The sequence below is a fragment of the Macrotis lagotis genome, chromosome X (genome assembly GCF_037893015.1).
Source record: "Macrotis lagotis isolate mMagLag1 chromosome X, bilby.v1.9.chrom.fasta, whole genome shotgun sequence".
NCBI lineage: Eukaryota > Metazoa > Chordata > Mammalia > Peramelemorphia > Peramelidae > Macrotis > Macrotis lagotis.
The window spans coordinates 436,299,580-436,323,757 of NC_133666.1; the positions used below are offsets into that span (position 1 = coordinate 436,299,580).

The 24,178-nt window shown below is 35.8% G+C and overlaps 1 protein-coding gene across 1 annotated transcript in view; it reads left to right on the forward strand.

The window, feature by feature from the left end:
* The window catches only part of LOC141496973 (ethanolaminephosphotransferase 1-like), a 165,794-nt gene that overhangs the window by 125,495 nt on the left and 16,121 nt on the right, over window positions 1–24,178 (forward strand). The window contains exon 7 of the mRNA XM_074199547.1: window positions 21,184–21,232. Within this exon, the coding sequence (XP_074055648.1) occupies window positions 21,184–21,232 (49 nt within the window). The remainder of the gene's footprint in view (window positions 1–21,183; window positions 21,233–24,178) is intronic.

Consider the following 24,178-nt stretch of genomic DNA (forward strand, 5'->3'; position numbering starts at 1 on the left):
GTCCAAATGTGACCTCAGACACTTAGTAATAATTGCCTAGCTTACCTTGGGTAAGTCACTTAACCCCATTGCCTTGCCTTGCAAAACAAACAAACAAAAAGTTTAACTTTTGGCTTATTTTCACTTACACCTTTGCCTTCCCTTTTTCATCAGTCCCAGTTTTTCTTCTCTTTCTTCCCTCCCCACTTCCCTGTGGAGTAGGATAGATTTTTAAACCCAAGTGAGAATGTATCTTATTCCCCCTCTGTACCAAATCTATTGAATAGAGTTTACTTATTTTTACACCCTCCCTTCTTTCCCTCTACTATAATAGATCTTTGTGCCTCTTCACCTGTTGTTATTTATTGCTAGAAGTACTATCAATTAAGTACCATCAATCAAAGGCTGATTTCTTGATTTCTTGATTGTTTGATAAACTTAAGTTACTATCAAAGTACAATCACAAGTTGATTGATTGATTTCTTGATTGTTTGATAAACATCCTTGTCTCAGATAGGTGGCATGGTGGTTAGAAGCCTGACTGGCATTAGAGACAGGAAGACAGGATTTTGAATCCAGCCTCAGACATTTACCAATTATTACCTGTATGATCTTGGGCAAGTCACTTTCTCCTGATTGTCTCACATCCAGGGCTGTCTCTAGTCATCCTGATTCCTATCTGGCCACTGGACCCAGATGGCTCTGGAGGAGAGAATGAGTGTGGTAACTTAGCACAGCATCTTCTCACTCAAATCCAATTCATGTGCTTGTCATAGCATCACCTCTCTAATGTCACACCTTTTGTGTTTCCTTTACCTTTTGGTTAATTTTACTCTCTTCTGAGTTGCATTCCTTTTCTGGTTGGTCAGTTTAATTTTTTGAAGAGTTACATGCTTTTTCCATTTGATTATTTTTACTTTTAAAGGAGTTGATTTCTTTAGTCAATTTTTCATAATTTTCCTGCATGACTCTCATTTCTTTTTTCCATTTTTCTTCTTCCTCTCTTCCTTGGTTTTTAAATTTTTTAAAACTTTTCTACGAGCTTTTGGATTGTGTCCAATTCATAGGCTCTTTTGATACTTCCCTTGTAGGTAATTTTTCACTATTTTCTTCTTCTGAGATAACATTGTTATCATCTTTATCTGCATAGTAGCTTTCTATAATGAGCACTCTTTTAGTTTTTTTGCTCATCTTGATTGTCTGAGCACTAATCCTGGATATGACCCAAACGTTTTATGCTGGAACTGGGGTCTGATCTCTGGCTGTTTGTTGGCCGATATGTGTCTATACAGTCCAGGCATTGCTTTTGCAGAGGTTTGTTTACTCCTTTATGTCCAGATTCTGCCTATACAGTGGTTTGTTCCCACTCCATTTCTGTCTTTTGCCCAGTGTTCCCAGGGTTCAGAATTTTTTTTTTGGAGTTAGGACCCTCCCTGCTGGTTTGCTATCTAGCTGCTGGGACCTATGCTGTTGTCAAGCTGTTGGGACCTGAACTCCGCTGTGTTTAAAAGCCTCCTGCTGGCTTTCCTGTTCTCCTGTCTAACTGGACTTTACTTCCCCTTTCCCCTCAAAGAGACAGACCTTCACTGAAGATGCTCCATGATGACTCCCATTAAAAACTTCTTTGGATCTTGTCTTTTTTTGGTGGAATCTGTAGCTTTAATGTTTGTGCAGAAGCTTCATTTAGCTTTGTGTAGGGAAAAGCTTTGGAAGCAATGATAGCTTCATGCCACCATCTTGGTTCTACCTGGGAAGTCCCCATTCTTGTCACTTTGCAGCAATTCCTCATTCTTGTTCTGCCTTCTAAAGTAAAACAAAACAAATCTAAACTGTCCTCCACAATCCTTCTCAATATTATATTCCTTCAAATACTTAAAAAGATATTAATCTTCTTTTCTCCAGGATAAACATAACAAATTACTTCAACTAATCCTCATTTATAATGTACTCAAAATCTTTTACCATACTGCTTGCTTTCTTCTGGACACTTTTCATTTTATCAATTTCTTTTTTAAACCCAGAATTGAGATTTAAATGAAGATTAAATTAAATCTCAAATGAGAGTTAATGAAGACAGGGTACAATGGAACTATCATCTCCCTACTCCTGGAAGTTGTGCCCCTTTTAATACAATCCAAGGTCTATTTGGATAACACAAGGTTATTTGTATAACACATCACTGGGACTCACGTTGAATTTGATTTCCACTAAAACCTTCATATCCTTTACAAAACAACTGCTTTCTCTCCATGTATTATTATTATTATTATTTTCTAATCTCTTCTATTCTCTTCCAACCTTTAAACACTGGGGCAATGTATCTTCAATCATATCTCTTTGATTTTCATTGATCTTTCAGGAATCTCCAAGTGACTCAACTACAATATCTGCCAGTTCTTTCATGACCCAACAATGTAGTTTATCTGAACTCAATGATTTGAATTAATTTTATATTTGTGAAGTTGATTTTTTTTGGTACCCAACTGTAAGAATTTACATATGTTCCCATTGATTTACATGTATTTTTGGATTCATCTTAGTCTTCTAGGCTGGCAATTTCCTTTTGGATCCCGATCCCCAGCTTTTTGTCAAATTTTGTCAGATTTAATGATTATATTTATCCAAGTCTTGTATTATTCATTTTGAACCACTATTAACATTTATTCTTTGAGTCTGTCCATCTAACCAGTTCTGGGTCAATTTGATTGTATCAGCCAATACATACCAATACATATGTCTCCATCTTTTCAAGAGGAATAGTTTGAAATAGTTTGTAAAAAACTCCTTGCTAAAATCTATATAAACTATATACATTATTCCAACTATATCCAGTATTCCCTTCATCTACTTGATTAGTTGCCCTATCAAAAATAAAATTAGGTTAGTCTGGTATGACTTTTTTTTTTTTTAGGTTTTTTTTGCAAGGCAATGGGGTTAAGTGGCTTGCCCAAGACCACACATCTAGGTAATTATTAAGTGTCTGAGGCCAGATTTGAACTCAGGTACTCCTGACTCCAGGGCTGGTGCTCTATCAACTGTGCCACCTAGCCGCCCATGACTTATTCTTGATGAAGCCATGTTGTTTCTTTGCAACGAGGTGTTCCTTTCTATATACATATATCAATTATCTCTTTAATGATCCTCCCAAGAATTTACTCAGAAATAGAAGTGAAATGTATTAATGTTTTTAAAAAGATGTTATCTTATGTTCTCTTCCATTTTTAATAGATATTTAATTTATACATAATAATAATAATAATAAAATACTCTCCTCTAGTTGTGTGGTATGTCTTGCATTTTCCATGATCCTTCAGAGATCACTGAAAGTGGCTCAACTATTATATCTGCCAGGTTTTTTCATGACCAGGTTTAGTTCATCTGAACTCAATGACTTGAGTTTATTATCAAGGTCAGCTAGGTTCTCTTTTACCATCTCCTTATTGACCTTGGGTACCAGTTCCCTGTTAGTAAATTTTGTTCAGTTATTTCCAATGTAAAGGTCATTGCAGAGAAAAGAGAAACAAATATTAGAGTAAACAGTGTTGCTTTCTCTTGTCTTAACAAAGAAAGGTAAAAGACAGTCCCTGCCCTCAAGTGGTGACAACAAGGAAACAAGGAGGAGACAACAAGAAAATAAATATGTACAATAGGATAAACACAGTGAAAACTGGAGATAATCTCAAAGAGAAGGTATTAGCAACTGGAGGAACCAGAAAGGAATGTGACACCAAGGATGTCAGTTTAATTGATGGGTAGGATGATGGTGCTCTTGTGATGAGAGAAAATAAGATTGTGAGTTTGGGATGCTCAGATTAAGATATTCAGAAAACAGTTGGTGTTTTATGACTGCAATTTAGGAGAGATTATGACTGAATACAGAAGTCTGGGAATCATTTGCTGTGTAGAGATGATTATTGAACTCATGAGAGCTGATGGGGTCATCAAGTGTGATAGTATAGAACAAATAGAGAAAATCTAGGACAAAGTCATATCATCCAGATCATGACTTGCAAATGGCAGGAAGACTCATTGAGCTAGTCCAAATATCTTGGGCAGTTTCTAGGATGAACAGTGAATTGAGTTCATAATTTGATAGGGAGAGCAGAGAAGAGGCTAGATTGATTTTGAAAAATTTCAGAAGAATTCTGATGATCCCAAGCTAGTCCCTACTGGTAAAATGTAGCTTTTTTACATCAGTGTTTCCTCTTGGTGAGTGCTAGTTTTTAATCACAGAACACCATAATTTAAGAGGAATCAAAGTTATAGATGATCCAAATGGAGAAGCTATATGGAAGAGAGCTATATAAATCAGTTGTCACATATCACCAATGGGGATCTGCATGGTAAACAATATCACTATTTAGGGGCAGCTAGGTGATGCTGTGTATGGCACACTGACCTTAGAGTCAGGAGGACCTGAGGTCAAATTTGGTCTCAGACACTTAATAATTACCTAGCTGTGTGACCTTGGGCAACTCACTTATCCCCATTGCCTTTCAAAAACAAAACAAAACAACAACAATAGCAACAAAAATCAAAAACAGTATCACCGTTGAGAAAATCTATCTATAGCTATGATTCCTCTTAAATTATGTTGTTCTGTGTTTAAGAGCTATCACTATTTCACCAAGAGAAAACACTTCTAGTAAAATGATGCATTTTACCAGGAGGGACTAGCTTGGGATCATCAGAGTAATTGTGCAATTTCCCCAAATCGATCTGGCCTCTTCTCTGCTTTTCCTATCCAACTATGAACTCAATTCATTGTTCATCGTAGAACCTGCCCCCCCATATATACATATATGTGTGTGTGTGTGCACGCATATATATATACATTGTGAGAACAAGGGTTACTAGTGCCCACATATTGTGGTGGTATTCTCCAAATTTTAAAAGACTTAAAAGAACTTTTAAGCACTTTGGGAAGGTCCTTTATGAAAGATTTATGACAAATCCAGTATGCATAGTTGACTTGCAGTCTGCACTAGGAGAGAGATGAGTTCATGGATCCATTGAATCAAGACACTTTCAGTAAATCTCTAATGGATTCATTGATTTTATATTTAAAATTTTAAAGAGAATTTTTCTCTCACAAAGGTGAATCCTTTACAAAAAAGAAGGGTTGAATAAAATCACGGGTTCAAAATAATGCAACATTCAACGTGAACATTTTTTCAACATTTTCCAAAAAAACTCTTTTTTTAAAACAGGAGTTTCTAAAAGTGAAGAAGAAACTGAACCAAATGCATGAAAAACTTTAATATGACATTATATTAGCTAAGACTTTAGGTATGTGCTATGTGTGGATGTCTACGTATGATTCCCATCTGCTTTATCAGTAAGCAAGATAAAACTGAATTCCAGTCTGATACCTGCTTAACCTTCTGAAGTCATTGTGCAAGGAACAATATGTAACAGCAGCTCATGGTCCTGAGGCTCACAGTGAGGCTAAAAATGGTTTGAAAAAAGCTCTGTGCTCAAATGCCACGCGTCACATTTCTAAGGATTAAGTCATGTAGGAATATCATTTGCATTTTTTCAGTGTTTAATTTTCATTCTGAAGGATCTGTTTGCTCACTGATGCTTTTAATTTATTATGCTTGCTGTTGCAGAATACATCATTCTAAGGAAGAGATGCCTTTAATTTCAGCAGAGTAAAGAGGGGGGAAAAATGAACACGTGGCAGGATATGGAACTAATTTATAAAATTACTTGATGCCAATGGCTCTACATGAATTCTTTTCTTATTCACTGTACCCCAGCATTACTTAATTACCTCTCCCTTCTTGCCCTTTGTTTTTTCCTTATTTATCCTTATTTTATTTTTTTCTGAATTTTCCCTTCCTGAACTCCTATCCTTGTATCCTGATCTTTCCTTATCATCTGGTTTAATCTTCTGTGCTTTCCTTTTTCTCATATTTCCTGTTTTTTCTATTCTCCCATCTTTCGTACCCTAATTATCTCAGTTGTATCCATTTATTTTTCTACCTACTGGAATTTATTGGAATTACTTCCTCTTGAGGGGTAGTATGGTGTCCTGGAAAAGATAGTGGAGGAGGATTAAGAAAAGTTTCTTGTGGAAGGAGGGACTTAACAGAGATTTGAAAAAAGCCAGGGAAACCTTAGGCAAGGATGAGGAGATTTATTCCAAGCATAGGAGATAGTCAGTGAATTTATCCAGAATGCTCTGATTTTGTAGATAAGGAACAGCAAAAAAAAATCCAGAATCATTGGATTGCAAAATAGGTGGCAGGGTTGTGAGGCACAAGAAGACTGGAAAAATAGGAAGGGGTCAAGTTATGGAGGGTTTTAATCACTAAACAGGATTTTTTATACTTGTTATTGGAGATAATAGGGAGTCACTGGAGTTGATGGAATAAGGAGTGACATGGTCACACTTGTATTTTAGGAAAATCCCTCTAACAGCTGAGGGTATGATGGAATAGAGTGGGAAGACAGTTAATGAAGGGAGACCAATCAGGTGGCTATTGCAGTGGTCCAGCTTTCAGATGATAAGGTACTGGATCAGTATAGTGGTAATGTCAGAGGAGAGAATGCCTATCAAATTATGAACCCAATATATGTCCTCTGACATATACATATGTATATATAAAAATATGTACAAAATGTAAAGGTAAAACTTTCAGGACTTGTAAACTGATTTGATATGATTGAAGTGAGAGTGAGAAAGGTGATAGCTAGGTTGTGAGCTTGGAAGACTGGGTGGGTGTTAGTACCTACAATAGTAACAGAGAAGTTGGAAAGAGAGGAGGATTTGGTAGGGAGGCAGGGAAGATGGGTTCAGTTTTGGAATTTTGGAATTTAGTATGTCTATGAAATATTTGGTTTGAAGTATCCAATGGCAGTTGGAAGTGTCAGCTTGAAGGTTGAGAGAGGTTACTGGACAGATAAATGTGAGAGAATCATCTGGATAGAGATGATAGTTGAACCCATGGAAGCTGATGAGATAACCAAGTGAAATAAAGAGGGAAAAGCGTAAAGGGTTCAGGACAGAGTATTGGGAGGCACACAAAGTTAGTGGTCATGACTTCCCAGAAGGAAGAATCTGGGAGGGAAGAATCTGAGAAGGGGAAAGGGAGGAGGAGAACCAGGAGAGAACAATGTAAAGAAAAGAGAATATCAAAGACTGCACAAATCAAGAAGAACAAAGATTGAGAAAGAAAAGGCCTCTCATTTTGGCAATTAAGAGATTCCTGATAATTTTGAAAAGAGTAGTTTCAACAGGGATGTGACTGGAAGCCTGACTGCAGAGTTAATAAGAGAGTGAAAGGTTTTGGATATGGCAGCATCAATGGTAGATGGCCTTCTTAAGAAGAAGAGATAGAAGATGATAGTGGAGATGGATGGATCAAGTGAGGATTTTTTGAGGTTGGAGGAAACATGGGTTTGTAGGTAAGTGAGAATCATTCAGTAGATAAGGAGAGACTGAAGATTAGTAAAAGAGTGAGTGTGATCACAGGGATATTCTATGGGGGAATTCAGGATACAGTGGGAACAATTGCTCATGTGGGAACTTGGGTAGTTGCTTGAGTCACAGTTTCCCCCCTCTGAAAATGAGGAAAATTGTATGTCTAACTTAGGATTGATGAATTAGCTAATTAAAATTAATTGCCTAGACTGAGTTCTCATTGGGGACTTGATTCTCAAAGTCTATATGAGTGGATTATAACCCCTGGCATGTTTTACTAAGTACGAGAAATTTTCAGTAAGTTTAACAGCAAGCTTTTGTTAATCACTTACCTTGGGTCAGATAATATACTAAGCAATGGGAATACAGTAGAAAGGCAAAAACAATCCCTGTGATCAAGGAACTCATTATAATGAGGGAGATATGATTCTAAATAGATGCACATATAAATACACACACACACACACACACACACATATATATATATATATATATATATATATATATATATATATATATATATACAAAGATGAAATATAATAATCTCAAAGGGCAGAAACTGGTAGACCAAGAAAGTCCCATTTCAGTGACAGATTTTATTTCTTGCCTGAAGTTTAGTTTAGTTTAGTCTAACCAAGAGGTTATCACCCAAAGGTTGGCTATGAAGTCTTTAATTATGGACCTATTTTAACTTTAAAGTACTATAGAAATGTGATCTAAACCTTACTATTTCCATCTTTCACCCACTCTGTTTCATTTAATCCCTTTTTTTCCCATAACATTTTTTTCTCTCTTCCTTTTTCAATTCCACCCTGACAAGCTAGCTTTAATAATCTAAGCTGTATCCTAGGATACTATTTAATGGCTGGAAAAATTAACATGCTTTCCAAAGTTACTGGCTTCTACCTAGGGAGTAGCTTTTGGAATTTTCATGGCCCAGGATTATTAAATAGTTCCAAGATCTTTGGAAGTGAGAGGTTATATTAAATTAAAATATCAGCATAATTTACATTATTGTTACTACTACTAATGTTGAAATATTTCCTATTATATTGTGTACTAGTAAGAGGCACAGATGGCCTCTTACTAGTTTCCATTTTTTCATGCTCCCATGCCTAAATTCTGAGTAGCCTCTTTCATCTGTTGGATAACTCAAGTAGCTTAAAAAAGAAGGTGCTTGTTTTAGTGTATTGTTTCTGGAAACTTATGAAAGATTCTAAGTGCTGACTAACAAACAGAACATTAATTAATTCATCCCAAGAGCAAATCCAAATCTTCATTTAATTTTTTATAAGAAATGATTTGCTCAGTTCTGGAACTTGAAAAAAATGAACACTCAAAGAAACTTAGTTTCAGGTAAAATTGTTTAATATTGACAAGAATTTGAGTTTTTTGGGCACCAAATAGTGTCTCATTAAATGTATTACAAGACTGACATTTTATTTCAGTTGAAAACTGATTTAAATATGAAATATGAAAAAAGTTACTTTTCCTGGCACTGTGACGATTCAGACATTTTTTAGTGACTTTTCCAGACCCTAAAATAGTGTTTCTTTTTTAGCCTGGACATCTAGCAGCATTTATTGTGTAAACTGGAGCTTTTCTGCTGTCAAATCAGACAAGGGAAATGTGATCAAATGTGAGTAGAAAAAGAATGGTCAATTAGAATATGAGAATCAGAGAATCTAAGAAGAAAATGGTGAAGAAAATGACTACACTTATGTTTTACCATGAGCCATAAAGGCTTGTGTCAACAAAGGATTATTCCCCTTGCCTTTAAAGCCTATTAGATCCTCCAGTTGCCTTCACTGGCTTAGCTCAAATGCTGTTTTGTTCAAGAGAGAGATCTTTTCTCATTCCATCATATCCTTGTGTCTCCCTCACGTATTTTTGGTTTGTTTGTTTGTTTATATCTTGTATTTAATCATCTGTGAACATGTTAAATGTTACATGTTAAACGTAAGCTTCTTTAGGGCAGGGGGCTGTCTTTACTTTTGTTTTAGTATCCTTAGCATTTAGCATAACATCTGGTATAGGGATTGAATCTGGTAAACATTGGTAAACTGAATGTTCTTGATGAGGAAACTCATTCTGTCAAAGCTGATGGGCACCTTCTGCGCAGCTCATAATCTTAGAGCCCCTAAGCACCTCAAGCTCCAAGAATGTAAATGACATGCCCAAGGTCACACAGCTAGGAAGGCTTGCAGCTTACAGGTGGGAACTGAATCCAGTCTTCTTGGCTCTACGGCATTTTGTCTGGCATATTGTTGTTTGTTGGATGGATTGAGTGAAATGTAGGATTTGACTTAGTCATCATCTTGGAGTTCTTTGTTTTATGCACAGTTCCTCACATAGAATTGTAAAGTTGAATGAGAACCTTAGATAGCGCGCGCGCGTGCGTGTGTGTGTGTGTGTGTGTGTGTGTGTGTGTGTGTGTGTGTGTGTGTTACAGATAAGAAAACTAATATGCAGGAAGTCTAAGTGATTTGCTTAAGTTCACAAAGGTAATCAATGTCAGAACGAGACTTTAGGTCACCTAATTTCAGTGTTCTGTTCACTGGACCTCTTGCATATCAACCTTGGCCAAATGGGGAAAAAGTAATTGAAAACCAATGATTAGTGAGGTTCTCTGCATTTGCATAATAAACACAATAAATGCTTTTTAAAAGTTATATGATAGAGACCTGGCTTTCATGAATTAAGAAGGCAAGGGAAGATGACAGAACCAATTCTCCTTTGTGCCACTTTTTAGATATCCTACCTATCTGAAGTCAGAGTTAATCATTTTAATCATTTTAAATAACTATTTCTCAGCATCTTAGCAGGTCTAATCATCCTTTTTACCATGTCTATCTGCATAGTAAAAAGACAACTGAGTATCTTAATAGACAAGTAACTATCTTCCTGTGGTGGGTTTCATTTTTTTCAGAGTTGATTATCCAGCATGTTGATTTTCTCTTTTCTCATTCTAAAAGGGATTAATATTTGGACATTTTGGTGTCCTTTCGCTTTAGTCCCTTTTTTAGTTAACTTATTGAGGGCTTAAAGAAAAAAGAAAAAAAGAAGTTGGACAGAAAAGTATGAATGAGTTAAAGTTAAACTTTAAGCTTCCTAATTTCTAAAAGCATTAAAAATTTTGCTGAGCACAATAAATTTAGGTCTTAGTCTAGGGATTACTCATTATGAAATGGAGATAATTCTAGTTTCTTGAAATCTTCTCCAATAGACATCCTTGAGTAATGAGTTTTATTTTTTAGTTAATGGTATTCTACAAAATGACCAAAAATGTTAGTTCTTAGCCCTGAAATTCTCCCTTCTAATTCCCCAGGGAGAGGGAATAGAAAGTATTAAAAATCAAAATTGTTTATCAGTTTATAAATATTAAAAGTTGACACACTCAATTTCTGCATTTACTCAAGGATTAAGGAAGAGAAATCCTATTATGGGAATTGGAGTCATACTGAAATTTAATTCCATTGTTACAAATGAAACAAAAAGAAAGAAGCTGTAACTAAATGGAATGCAGGCAAACAATTTTTCCTTGGGATGCGAATAAAAGATCTGATTGAATCATGTGCCCTAAAATAGCTAGAAATATTCATTAATTGAACAAATTCTATCAATTAATCATCTAGTGTTTAAAGAACACTGGAGGTTGAAGTTGTCAGGACAAGACAATAAACCAAACATTGTGTTGAACAAGGGTGGGGGGACAGAATTACAAGCAAAAAGGAAGACATTCCCTCCCCTCAAGGCACTTACATCCTAATGGGGAAGTCAACATGGTAAATGGAATTGAAAAGCAGTGGGATACATATGAAGGAACATATGAAGGAACATGGTAGCTAAGTTCCGAAAATGAAGGATGACTGGTTTCCTTCTCTAAAATGGAAGTAACCAGAGGGATACACCAATGAACGAAAAGCTGCAAGGATTGGAGGGGAGGGAAAATGATGGCAAGTTCTGGTGAAGTTTAAAGAAGACGTGGTCCTTTTTTTTTTTAGGAAATTTACAATCTAGTCAAGGTATGGGACACACACATATACACAGCAATGTTAATAATAAATAGTATTGCATATAGTTTACATTAGAGTGGTATAAAATAAAATTGAGGTGATGTTTGGAGTGGTAATGAAATAATTTCTGAGAGGAAAAACCAGGGGAAGGCTTCATGAATTTGTATCATTTAGTTGGGCTTTGATGAATGAATAAATGAAAAGCCTTTACTATGTGTAAAGTGTTAGAGATACAAATAGAAAAAGCAAGACAGCCCCTGCTTTCAGGGAATTAACTTTCTAATAGAGACACAGCACATATAGGAAGTTGTAGGATAGATGGGAAAGTTTAGCAGTCCTTAGGGTGCAGAAAGCACTTAAACAGGTAAAGAAGAAGAAAAAGGGCCTTCTAGATAAAGAGAACAGTATGAGCAAATGAGGATGGGGGAAAATATAGTGGGATTAATCTTCTGGACAGAAGAGGATGGGATCAAGGTTCATGTAGAAGGGTTGGTCTTGACAAAGAGGGTAGTTTTTTTCCTATCTGAGAGAAGAATAAAAGAGGACCCAGTGAAGTAAGATGACTGAATGAGATGAAAAGAGGAGGAAGAGATCTTGAAATATCAATAGAATTTTTTCACATATAATATGATACAAGGCTCTTAGCTGAGAGGGCGAGGAGGAGGGATCCTTGAGTATAGACAGGACAATTTATAACAGCTACTGTGGAGGGTGGGACAGCAACTTAATTAGGAAAAAGATTAAATTATTTTCCCAGGGTCATACAACCATTATGATCTCAAAGGCAAGATCTGATATCAGTTCTTCCTGACTGTAAAATTCTATTCATTTTGCCTCTTCTAGAAGATATCACTCTCTTAATGTAGCCTAGATACCATTAACATTTTTAATGGCTGTATCACACTTCTATTCATTCTATCATAGTTCACTAAAATCTTTAAGTCTTATCTGACCACTTCTTTATCAATAATCTATTTTATTGAATGTTAATAAAACATGTTATAAAATGATATGGATAAAGGCACACATAAAATTTTAGTAAAATCTGCAGGTGATTCAGTGCTAGGAGGGATAGCTAACACACTGAATAATAGACAAAATCTAAAAAATAATTTGTGATGCTGGAACATTGGGCTAAATTTAATGAGAAATTTAATAGGGGGAAAAAGTCTTTCTCAAGCTTAAAAAAAATCAGCCTCATCAGAACAAATTGGGGGGAAGCATATCAATCATGTCTCTACTTGATTCATAGTTAATTCTTAGAAATCTCTCCTGAATTTTTAAAAATTGAATTCAAAAGAACTCTTTTATACTCACCACCAAATCTTGTCATTTAATTATAGTTACTACAAGCAGTAGGACTGTGTTCTATACTGGAAGTTGTACCAATTATTTGGTAAATTCTGTCTAACTAACAAAGATATTGAAAAACTGTTTTAACTTAAATTAGGTAGTTTGGTTCCTGAGATACTCCACATTTGGTAGAATTTGAATTCCTTATAGTCAACTCTTGGAGTTTATTTCCATTTAGGCAAGTCAATTTAAAAATATCATATATTTACCAGAATATAGGTACCCTTGCAGACTTGAATATGTAACCCAATAGCTTTTCCTCTTAAATCTGAATATTTCTTTAACTTTGTGCCATCAAAAAAATCTTTTCTCATAATAGTTTGAAGGGTGGCCTAGTTTTCAAAGTGATTGTATTTTTGTTCATTTTTTGTATGTTTTTATTTGTAACATTGCTGAATTCTCTGAGTTTATTCCTTAATTGTGATTTTTCAAGTACTGGACAAAATCCTATCATTGACAAAGAATATTTAAACATTAATTATTCACTCTCTTGACTAGTTACAAAACAGTAATGAAAAAAAAATTTGACATTTAGCTCAAGTTAAAAGGAGTCCAAGTAGAAGTCATCTCTAAGCAGTGAAAAAAAATTGATAAAGTTTTTGTATTATTAGAAGTCACTGAGCTCTTTCTTCCTCTTTACCTGCCAGGGCTTTTAGTCATGTGGTTCTATTCTGAGTGTGGAGGGTATTGAAATGGATTTTTCCATTGTGATTACAAATACCATATGACCACTAACCCTTCTCCTTCACATGCTTGAGGCCAAACTGCTAAAATTCAGAGGATAATTCTATCAGTCACCAAAATGTGGATTGTTTGAGCAGCTAATTTGGAACAGATCTCAACTATTTAGACAAAATTTACCAAATAATTGGATTGACTTTCTCCATTGTTTTTAATGCATGAAGACCATCCAATAGGGGCATTGGGTTCTGAACCTAGGGTGAGGAAGATCTGATTTGAATCTAGGTTCAGACACTTTTTTTTTTAAGAAAGATTTTTTAGTTTATTAGTCTTTACATTATTTCCAAGGTATACACTGATCTAAGTTTAATATGATGAGAGCGAAATCATATCCTTAAGGAAGAAAAATAAAGTATAAGAGAACAATTACATAATAATTTTTTTTTAAATTAAAGGTAATAGTTTTGATCTTTGTTCAAACTCCACAATTGTTTCTCTGGATATAGATGGTGTTCTTCATCACAGAGATCTCAAAATTGTTCCCAATTGTTGCACTGATGGAATGAACAAGTCCATTAAGGTTGATCATCACCCCCATATTGCTGTTAGTGTGTACAGTGTTCTTCTGGTTCTGCTCATCTCGTTCATCAGACACTTACTAACTGTGTGACCCTGGGCAAGTCATTTGGCCTTCCAGGCTTGCCTGAATTCCCATCCCTCCTGGTTTCCTAATAGAACAATAGTGTTTCATGACATTCATATACCACAGTTTATTAAGCCATTCCCCAATTGATGAACATTCACTCAATTTCCAATTCTTTGTCACCACAAACAGGGCTGCTATGAATATTTTTGTATAAGTGATGTTTTTACCCTTTTTCATAATCTCTTCAAGGTATAGACCCAGTGGTGGTATTGCTGAATCAAAAGGTATGCACATTTTTGTTGACCTTTGGGCATAATCCCAAATTGCTCTCCAGAAAGGTTGGATGAGTTCAAAGCTCCACCAACAATGTATTAGTGTTCCAGATTTCCCACATCCCTTCCAACATTGATCATTGCCCTTTCTGGTCATATTGTAGGCTCAGATACTTAAGAGTTTTGTGGGGGCAGCTAGGTGGAACAGTGGATAAAGCACCGGCCTTGGAGTCAGGAGTACCTGGGTTCAAATCCGGTCTCAGACATTTAATAATTACCTAGCTGTGTGGCCTTGGGCAAGCCACGTAACTCCATTTGCATTGCAAAAAAAAACACCTGAAAAAAAGAAAAGAGTTTTGTGGTCCTGGGCAAGTGACTTAACCTGTTTGCCTCACTTTCTTCATCTAACCAATAGAGATAATAATAGCACCTATATCCCAAGGTTGATAGGAAGATCAAATGAGAACTAATATTATTAATAAGAATTGTTTATAGTAAAGTGCCTAGAATATGGTTAGCACTCTAAATGTTATCCATTATTATGATTAGGGTAGCTAGTTGGTTCAATGGAAAGAGCTCTGGACCTGGAGTCAGGAAGACTCAACTTTCTGAGTTCAGATCAGGTCTCAGACACTCACTAACTGTGTGACCCTGGGCAAGTCATTTGTCCTTGTTTGCCTTAGTTTCTTCAATTGTAAAATGATTTGAAAAAGGAACCACTTCAGTGTAAACCCTAAATGGGGTCATGAAGAGTTGGATATAACTGAAAAGGATTGAACAACAACACATTATTATCATCAATTTACAATGTGGAATATATTTTCATTTCTATGTGTCAATTTGCCCTTGGAAATGGCATATTTGTCACCTTTACTGAAAGGACCATACTGTTGTTTGACTTTCATTCTTGAAGTCCATGACATCAGTGAGGTGATGCCATATATGCTTGCAAATTGAATTTGAATGAAGAGGTGTTGTGCTAAGTCACCAGCCTCACTTTCTCCTCCAGAGTCATTTAGGTCCTATGGCCAGGTATGAATCAGGATGACTGGAGATGGCCCTGGATGTGAGGCAATCAGCGCTAAGTGATTTGCCCATGGTCACACAGCTAGAAGTGTCAAGTGTCTGAGGCCAGATTGAACTCAAGGTCCTCTGACTCCAGGACCAGTGTGTTATCTACTGTGCCACCTAGCTGCACCAGGACCATGTATTTATACCTGAAAGAGACCTTAGAGGTCATCTATCTGGGACTATCATTTTATAGATAAAGATATTAGGAGCCCAGAGCAGTTAAAGGATTTGCTCAGTCACATAGCCAGTAAGTCCCAGGGCTAATAATTTAACACAGATCCACTGATTTAAAATCCATTCTCTTTCCTCTTTACCAAGATGCCTCCCATGTATGAATTTCTTCCCTACAGTTTTCAGGAAAAATAAGCTTTTTAAAAATTTCTATAATTTCTGACTGGTAGGTGGGTGTACTTGATAGTGGTCAGTAAAGTTCCTTCTCTGAAAGATGTTAGTGGTGGATACTATGCGAATGATTCTCTTTGCTCAAAGGAAAAACCCTTCAACCTTATTCATAGCTCTTACCATGTTTTCAGAAGAGAGTTTTATGTGCCAGATTTCAGCTCTTAGGTTCCCCTAAGTTCGCCCTTTTAGGTAATAGTAATAGAGATAATTTATTCATATAGTTCTTTAGACGTACAATGACACTTTCATTTTAGTGGTAAAATGACTGCTGAAATGATAATAATTTATTCTGTTAAAGCATTTTAAAATTTACAAACCACTTTCCTCAAAACAACATTGAGATTAGATAGTCATATTGTAATATAATTAAGTAGGCAACAGATTCTGAGAGAATAGTGACTTGCTCAGGATCATTCAGTAATGTGTCTAAGGTAAGATAGGAGGAACTCAGGTCTTCTGGTTCCAAGTCAATTCCTACTGGGTTTGACTCTTAACAGGAAGAACTTCCAAAAGTTTTTTGTTTCGAGAGTGTTTCCATTCCAAGAATACTCCTTGAGATCTAGAAGCATTTTCAGGATATCTCTCTAGGTCTTTAACATGGGACAATTGGGTTTTTCACTACAAAGAGGTTCATGAATTTTTAAAGCACTGAATTGCAGGCAGTAGAATGCCTTCATGATCTTCCCTTTGGTCCTTCCCCAAAATCTATCTCCTTAGGAGCACCTTAGCAGCAGTACCATTTGAAAAATCCCCAAAGCCATGATTTTCTCTGTGTTTGGTCACCCTTTTGTTAAGTCTGCTAATTTATTAAATAAGCCTATCATGTTAAGTGCTGGGAATTAAAAGAAAGGCAAAAACATAGTCCCTCATTAGTTACATAACATGTAGAAATAAATAGTTCCATGGACAAGATGATCAGCAATTAAGGACTGCAAAATGATGTTCAGGGCATCATTTAAGGAAATTTATAGAGCAACCATGATTTGTTCAAATTCTCCTAGACACTCAAGGTGGATAAATTAGAACCATGATTCTGATCTCTTAGGAACTTACATTTTAAAGGGGGATAAATTAGAACCATGATTCTGATCTCTTAGGAACTTACATTTTAATTGGAGATACACCATATACATGCAACAGCAAGCTGACACTTATCTCGGTTGTGCCAAGAATGCATGCATATTTGAACAACATGGAATGGACAGAGGAAGAGGGTTAATCTAAAATTTGGAAATGAATGTGATGTAAAAGGCAAAGACATCAGTGAAACTAAATTAAAATTCTGCAGTAGTTCCACTGAGAGACCTTGAGGCTATGCTTGAGGCTCTGCACTTTCTTCTGCTGGTGCCAAATATATGGAAGATACAGAGAGGACATAGGTACATGTTGCAAGAGGCTAGAGCATAAAGGGTCACATTTAGTATCGTTACTTTTTTTCTGGCTGTCATTACTTGAAAAATAATGGCTTTATTTTTGGTTTCCTCTCATATTTCTGATGGTTGAGACTTTTATTTTCCTGTGTTTTTAAAATTGTTTTCTTCTTTTATTTTCTTTACTTGAAAAGTTTTAGAAAAGTAGAAAGTTTTAGAAAACTCAAGCATAACTGTAGCAAAGCAAATTATCCCAAAGGGGAGAAAGAAGAAGAAATGTCTGTTATTCATCTCTTTCCTTGGGCAGTGGGAGGGGAAGTCTTTTGATGGTATTTAATCTTTGAGCTCCAGGGAAAAACTGAAAAGATTCTTCTTTGCTAGAAAAATATAGGAGAGAAACTTCACAATGATAGAAGAGCATATTAGGGAAGAGATGTAGAATTTTTCAAGACCCTGTAAGATAATTAATAGCTAGAATTTATATAATGCCTTAAGGTTTGCAAAGTGCTTTATAAACACTACCTCATTTTATGCTCACAGCAACCTTGGATTGTAGATGCTATAACTATCCTCATTTGGCAGATGGGGAAACTGAGGCTAAATGACTTACTCAGAGTCACACAAATAATAAGTGTCTATATAGATGGATTTGAATTTATTTCTTCCTGACTCCAGGTCCAGTGCCTTCTCTATTGAACTACCAGTTCTTATGAAATCCACAGATGCAAAAGAGGCACATAGGAGTTTAAAATCACAGATGCTTAGGTATGACTCTTCCATCTTGGAATAACAATTTTACACAGTGTGGAATTTCTACTGATTGTTGTTTGTGGTTAGTGGGTAATTGCTAACGAAACTTATGCTTCAAAGAAACAACCAAGTGTTGCCATTTAATAACTTTTGAATTCTACTCTGAGATGTTTCATGCTTTTCTTTGTTGGCTTTTTGATCTAAACTCTCAATCTCTTCAAAACTGCAGCAGGAAATTTAGATTTAACCTCAAGAGTCAGTGTTTTGTCTTGTGTCTCCTCTAATCGAATGCAGATGTTAGAATGACTATATTTTACTTGAATTTTATTGAACTTCTGTCTCAATACCCCCTCTTTTTAATAGAAAACATAGCTTAGCTGCAATGCTCATTAAACTCAGAAAATCTAGCAAGCAGTAATTTTGAGAATGTATACAAGTAGAAAAGAGAATATTTAGGTTCCTTTTTTGGATTACAAGTCCTTTAGTTGCTTCATTATTTTAGGAAAAGTTTTTCCATTTTAGAAAAGAAAAGGGAAAGATGGATAAAGTACGTATTTTGTCAAAGAAATCCATGTCAAAAACTGAGTACATTGTAGCGTCTGAATAAGGATTGTGTGAATACTTCCCTTAGGCAACCTGTGGTAGAGCCAGCAGGGGATGGAGATCCAGCTGCTTCATCTAGTTCAATTCATTCCAACTTTATGATATTTCTGCTTTTCATTTTTTTCCTATCCACTGAGTCCTCCTAAATGATAAGGTTTCATATCAAGCATATTAAAATGGGTCCTCCTCTACCTTATGGAAATCACTTTTATTACTTCAGGAAATCTCAAATTTCCATCACTTCATTTTCCTAAAACATATTTGATGGATAGGTCAGTTGAACAGGGAAGAACTGAATCTTTCTCACACCTAATCAAGTCTAATTCCTAAGAGCAAAGTACTGTCAGGAAGATTTAGAATGAAATGTCAACACAGAACAAAACAATCTGGACTTCTTATATCCACTGCAAATTCATTTAATAGGCAAAATGCTTTCATGGCATACATGTACAACTCAGTTGAATTTAGATTTAAGTTCTTTTTTGTCTTTTGCCACTGTAAACCCATTTCATTGCGGGTACAATTATCAGTAATTCAACCTTAAAAGGTCAAAATGTTAACTATTGATTAAAGTTGCATACTGTTTCTGACCTGGAAAGATATGAAACATAACTATGGTCATTATTTTTAGAGAAATTTAAAGCAATGTGGTGAAGTAGAAAGAACTGTGAATTTCTATCAAAACATTCAGGTTGGGACTAATTCATTGTATGATACTGGAAAATTCAATCGACTTTTCTGATTTTTAGTTTTCTTATTTGAATTACTAGGGACTGGAAGTAAATAAGTGGCTAAAGTCCTTTCCATCTCCAGAATTCTGTGGTATACTTGGTTCCAGATTTTCTGTCTTCTTCTCTTGTTGCTGAAACAGCCTAAAATGTCTTTCTTTTAATGTCCTGATTACAGAATACCAGACTGTTTTCTAAAATTGTTGATCTTGTTGAGTGATCGCTTCATTATTCTGAACTTCTGATTCTCCTATGTAAAATAAGGATAATACTTTCATTATCAAAGTCACTTTAGGTGATACTGTGCTGATTACATCAAACCCAAAATGTCACAGAGCTTGTTCACTATGATTGCTAATTACTCAAAAAAGCTCAGCCTAACAGTTTATCCCACCAGGGAAAGCTATGGGAAATGTTTATTGGCTAGTCTGTGATGTGCACTTGGAAGGTAAGTCCATTCAATTAGTGCATTGGTATATAGGCAGATGGACAGTGAGTTGAGCCCAGAATTAAATAAGAGGAAGAGAGTGGGCAATTAAATTTGAGAAATTATTCAGTTCTTGTAATGCACCCAAGTTGCTTCCTGGCACAAAAGCCTAACTTTTTAATTTTTAAAATTAATATAAATATTAATACAAATTAATGCTATATGTCTGTGAATCTTGAAACACCACACATAATCCCTGAACTTTCAAAATCATAGTTAAACCTTAGGTCAGTGGTACAAGAAGGTAGCAATCTATTTTCAATGATTTTTAAAAAACTGTTGAGTTTTAGTAGTGTCCAACTCTTCATTATCCAATTTGAGATTTTCTTGGCAAAGATACTGGAGTGGTTTGCCATTTTCTTCTCCAGCTCATTTTAAAGATGAAGAAACTGAAGCAAACAGGGTTATGTGGTGTGTCCAGGGTCACATAGTTAATAAGTGTCTGAGGCCAGATTTGAACTGACTCTAGGACCAGTGCTCTATTCACTGTGCTACTCTTCCATTGATGGCCTACATGTAATACAACATTGAGGAAGTATGATCTAAATAGGAGAGGGTGGACAGCCATGTAATGTTAAAGGTCTTCATCCTATTGGGTAAAATCCCATGAAGAATCTATGAAAGACAATGAACAGGAACTGTGAGTGAGAGGGAAAAACTGTGGATGGATTAGGATGGAAAGAGATTTCACATGGATGAGATCTATTGAAGTAGACTTCCCCCAAAGCTTCAAATTGTTGAATTTCAAATGTTGGTTTTTCTTAGAATAAATTTTCAAACCTATTTGTTACTTGACAGATAACTTGCTATCAGCTGATACAGTGCTCTTTATTTATGAGTTTGGCCATCATTAATAGAGACTGCTAAGTAGCAAGGTGGATAGAGTCCTGCACTTTAGTAAGGAAGATCTGAGCTCAAATCCTCCCTCAAATATTTATCATGTGGTCCTTGGCAAGCCAAGATCTTATTTCTGGTTTCCTTAATAATAGACCGACCCCACAAGATTGTAAGGATCAAGTGAGATAACACTTGTAAAGCACTTTGTGGAAATGCTAATTCTTTATTATTGTTGGTGTTATTGTTTGAATTCAATGCAAAATCTTGACAGTAATGTATACTTTTTGGGGAAATTTCAACTCTTGACTGTGTGTTCATAGCAAAAAAAATGGGAAACTAATTTAAAAATTATTGTACCCAAAACATTTGTTCACTGGCACCATTTCCAGTGCTGCTTTACTTGAGTCATTCATGAAGCTGGCAACAGAAGTAGGATTGAAGCCACCCTTGAAATTCCTTGTCAGATAGTAGAATATTTCCATTATTATCTTTGTAGTACAGGCTTGTTCTCATGGGAGCTTAATAATAAATGACCATTCATAAATCTTCTGTTTTTCAGCCTGCAGCATTTTCCTTTCTCTCCCACAGACGATGTACAACATCTACATGTAAGTGTGTTTGTCAAGTTAAAAGATAGTAGTTTCTTGGATAAAAACAACAGCTTATGTCCCAAATGATATCCTAAACAAACAGTGCATTCACATGGAGCTTGGGTCTTCAGTGAATATTTATTGAATTGAATTCTGGCCTTTTGTGTAGTAGATTTGGACATTCATTGTAGTAGATTTGGGTATTTATTGATGAATGTTTTCCAAGTCCCAAAATATTCAACTCTTTGACATGAGATCATTTTTTTAAAGATTGGGATGGGTGGGTCATGAGAGATATTATATAAGTGAGAACAATGTGAAATTTGGAGTTGGGAGAGACCTGGGTTTGAAATCTGCCTCATTATTAGTCAAACATATGATGATGGACAGATCATTTAACCTCTGAGCCCACTTTCCTCATCTTTTAAATTGGGGTATAATAATAGCTATAATATCTTTCTTGCAGTACTCTGGTGAGGTTCTCTGCAGAGAATGTATTGTACTGGGCAAACTTTAAAATGCTATATGTCACATTATTTTCATATTTGCTCTTTTATTTCAGATACAGCTGGATATGTCAACCTTTAATTTGTCTACACATATATTTGTAAAAATTAATCTGCTAAAATCATTCATGGATAGCACTGTTTTATCTAGTGATTCAAAATATTCTACTTGATTCTTCATTTTAACATAGGACAAATTTAACAGTTTATTTTTTGTGTGTGGTTGTTTTCCATACTCTTATTTTTGTTGTTGAATCCCTATTTTTCAACAGATATGGAGTGGTTCAAAATTCAGACAAAATAGAAATTACCCTAGATGCTTGAAATGCACTTCTCATGGAACTGCATACAGGCTTCATATTCTCAAGAAATACTAGCTCTGAAGAACTGAGAAATAAGAAGGATGAATTGAGGCTCATTTTTTTCAATAAACATATCAGGAGTTAGATATCTAAATTGAATGCTGTTCCCTTTACCATAGATACCTTTGAAAATAGACTTTTATTTCTAGGAATGTGGCCATTATTTTAAAAATTTGTGGAATTGCCTTTAGGGCTCTTTGAAATTTGTGAATTTGAGCTTTGGAAGCAGTATAGAAATTTGTTTCAGTTGTGTCCAACTTTTTATGACTCCATCTAGGGTTTTCTTGGAAAATCTTGAAATAGTTTGTCATTCTCTTCTCCATCAGATGAGGAAACTTTGGCAAATAGGTTTAAGTGAATTGCTCAGAATCACACAACTGAGAATGGAGTTGAACTCAGATCTTCCTGACTCCAGGTTGGCCACTTTATCAACTGTGCCCCATAGTTGCCCCAATACCAAAGTTTCTCAGATGCATAAAATGGGTAATCTCAAGATCAGTAATATTGTTTTGGGCAAAATATGAGCTATGACTTTTAAATAATGAGGCTAATGTGTGTCAGTGCATATGTTTTTGTGATGAGGTGTAAACTGATGAATAAATTGAAGGAGGTGGAGCCAGGATTGAGAAGTAGCCAGAAACATAACCTAATTCCCCACCAGAATTCCTCCACAAAGATCTAGAAAATATACAACAATGAATCTTGTTTTGGAATTCCAAGAAAAAAAAAATCATAGTGAGTTACCTTTCCAGCCTAGATTGGCATGACAGGGACAGACAGAGCTATGGAAACTGGAAATAGGATCTAGTCAGGAGAATACTTTACAGAGCATTCATGTGCAGTTGCCAAAAGAGGATCCAAAATGTGGACCACTGCAGAAAGAGTTCTCAGATGCACATGTCCTTGTGCAGGATGAAAAAACAGCTATCAACTTGTAGTTCTGTTGCTCATTACCCATTTCTGAGTTCATTACCCACATAACGAGGGCACCTGTGCCTAGGGTTGGCATTTCGGGAAGTAGAAATCCCAGGCATTTGGTTGGTTATTGAGTAAAAAAGCAAGTTCAGAAGCAAACAGTTGCCTTCAAGAGTAGAGCAGGGGGTTGGTTAGGTGGCACAGTGGGTAGAACACCAGCCCTGGAGTCAGGAGTACCTGACTGGCCTCAGACACTTAATAATTACCTAGCTGTGTGGCCTTGGGCAAGTCACTTAACCCCATTTGCCTTCCAAAAAAAAAACCTTAAAAAAAAAGAATAGAGCACGGTCTTCATTTCATTCCCCAGACAAGTTTGAAACTCTAAAACCTGGGCAGGAATCTCAGACACATTAGGTCACTCTGAACCATCAGATCTTTCCAGCTGATTCCTGGTAACTGGGACCAGCAGCAGCTACAAGTAGATCCTCAATAAGAAATTTATGAAGTCCATATTATGTACCACACACCGTGCTGGAGATTCAAAGAAAGGCAAAATACAGTCTCTTCATTTGACGACTCACAGTTCACCAAAACTACAACAGAGACAGGTGCACAGAGGTGTTGCTCAGATCTTAATCCAGAATAGGAACTTGTAGAACTCAGATGATGGGGGCTGTGATCAGATTTTGCCCTGAACTAGAATTCTTTGGGAGCACTGGAAACTTGCAAGCCCTCAGTCTGAGCTGTGTCTGAGATCCTGGGATAAGAAAATCCACAAGAAGATTGAAGTTGTCACAAGGCCATATGTTCCCTCCCAAAGTTCACAGATCCTGGCCTTAACACAAATCCAAAGTCTTAGGAAGTAGGTGGGAAGAATGAGCCTACAAAAGCATGTAGGGGAAGAAAAGCTTTAAAAAACACTAGAAAACATAGAAATAGATGAATTTTTCCTTAATGTTTGAATATACATCTATGTAAAAGCAAGGTCAAGCATTATCTATAATAATGGGGGATAAACAAGAGACTTTTCCAATAAAGTCAAGAATAAAGCAACGATGTCCATTATTACCATTCTTATTCAAAGTAGTGCTAGAATGCTAGCTGTAGCAAAAAGATAAAAAAGATAAATTGAAGCAATATTAACTGCAGAAAGTATAAAATATTTGGAAGTCTGTCTGCTT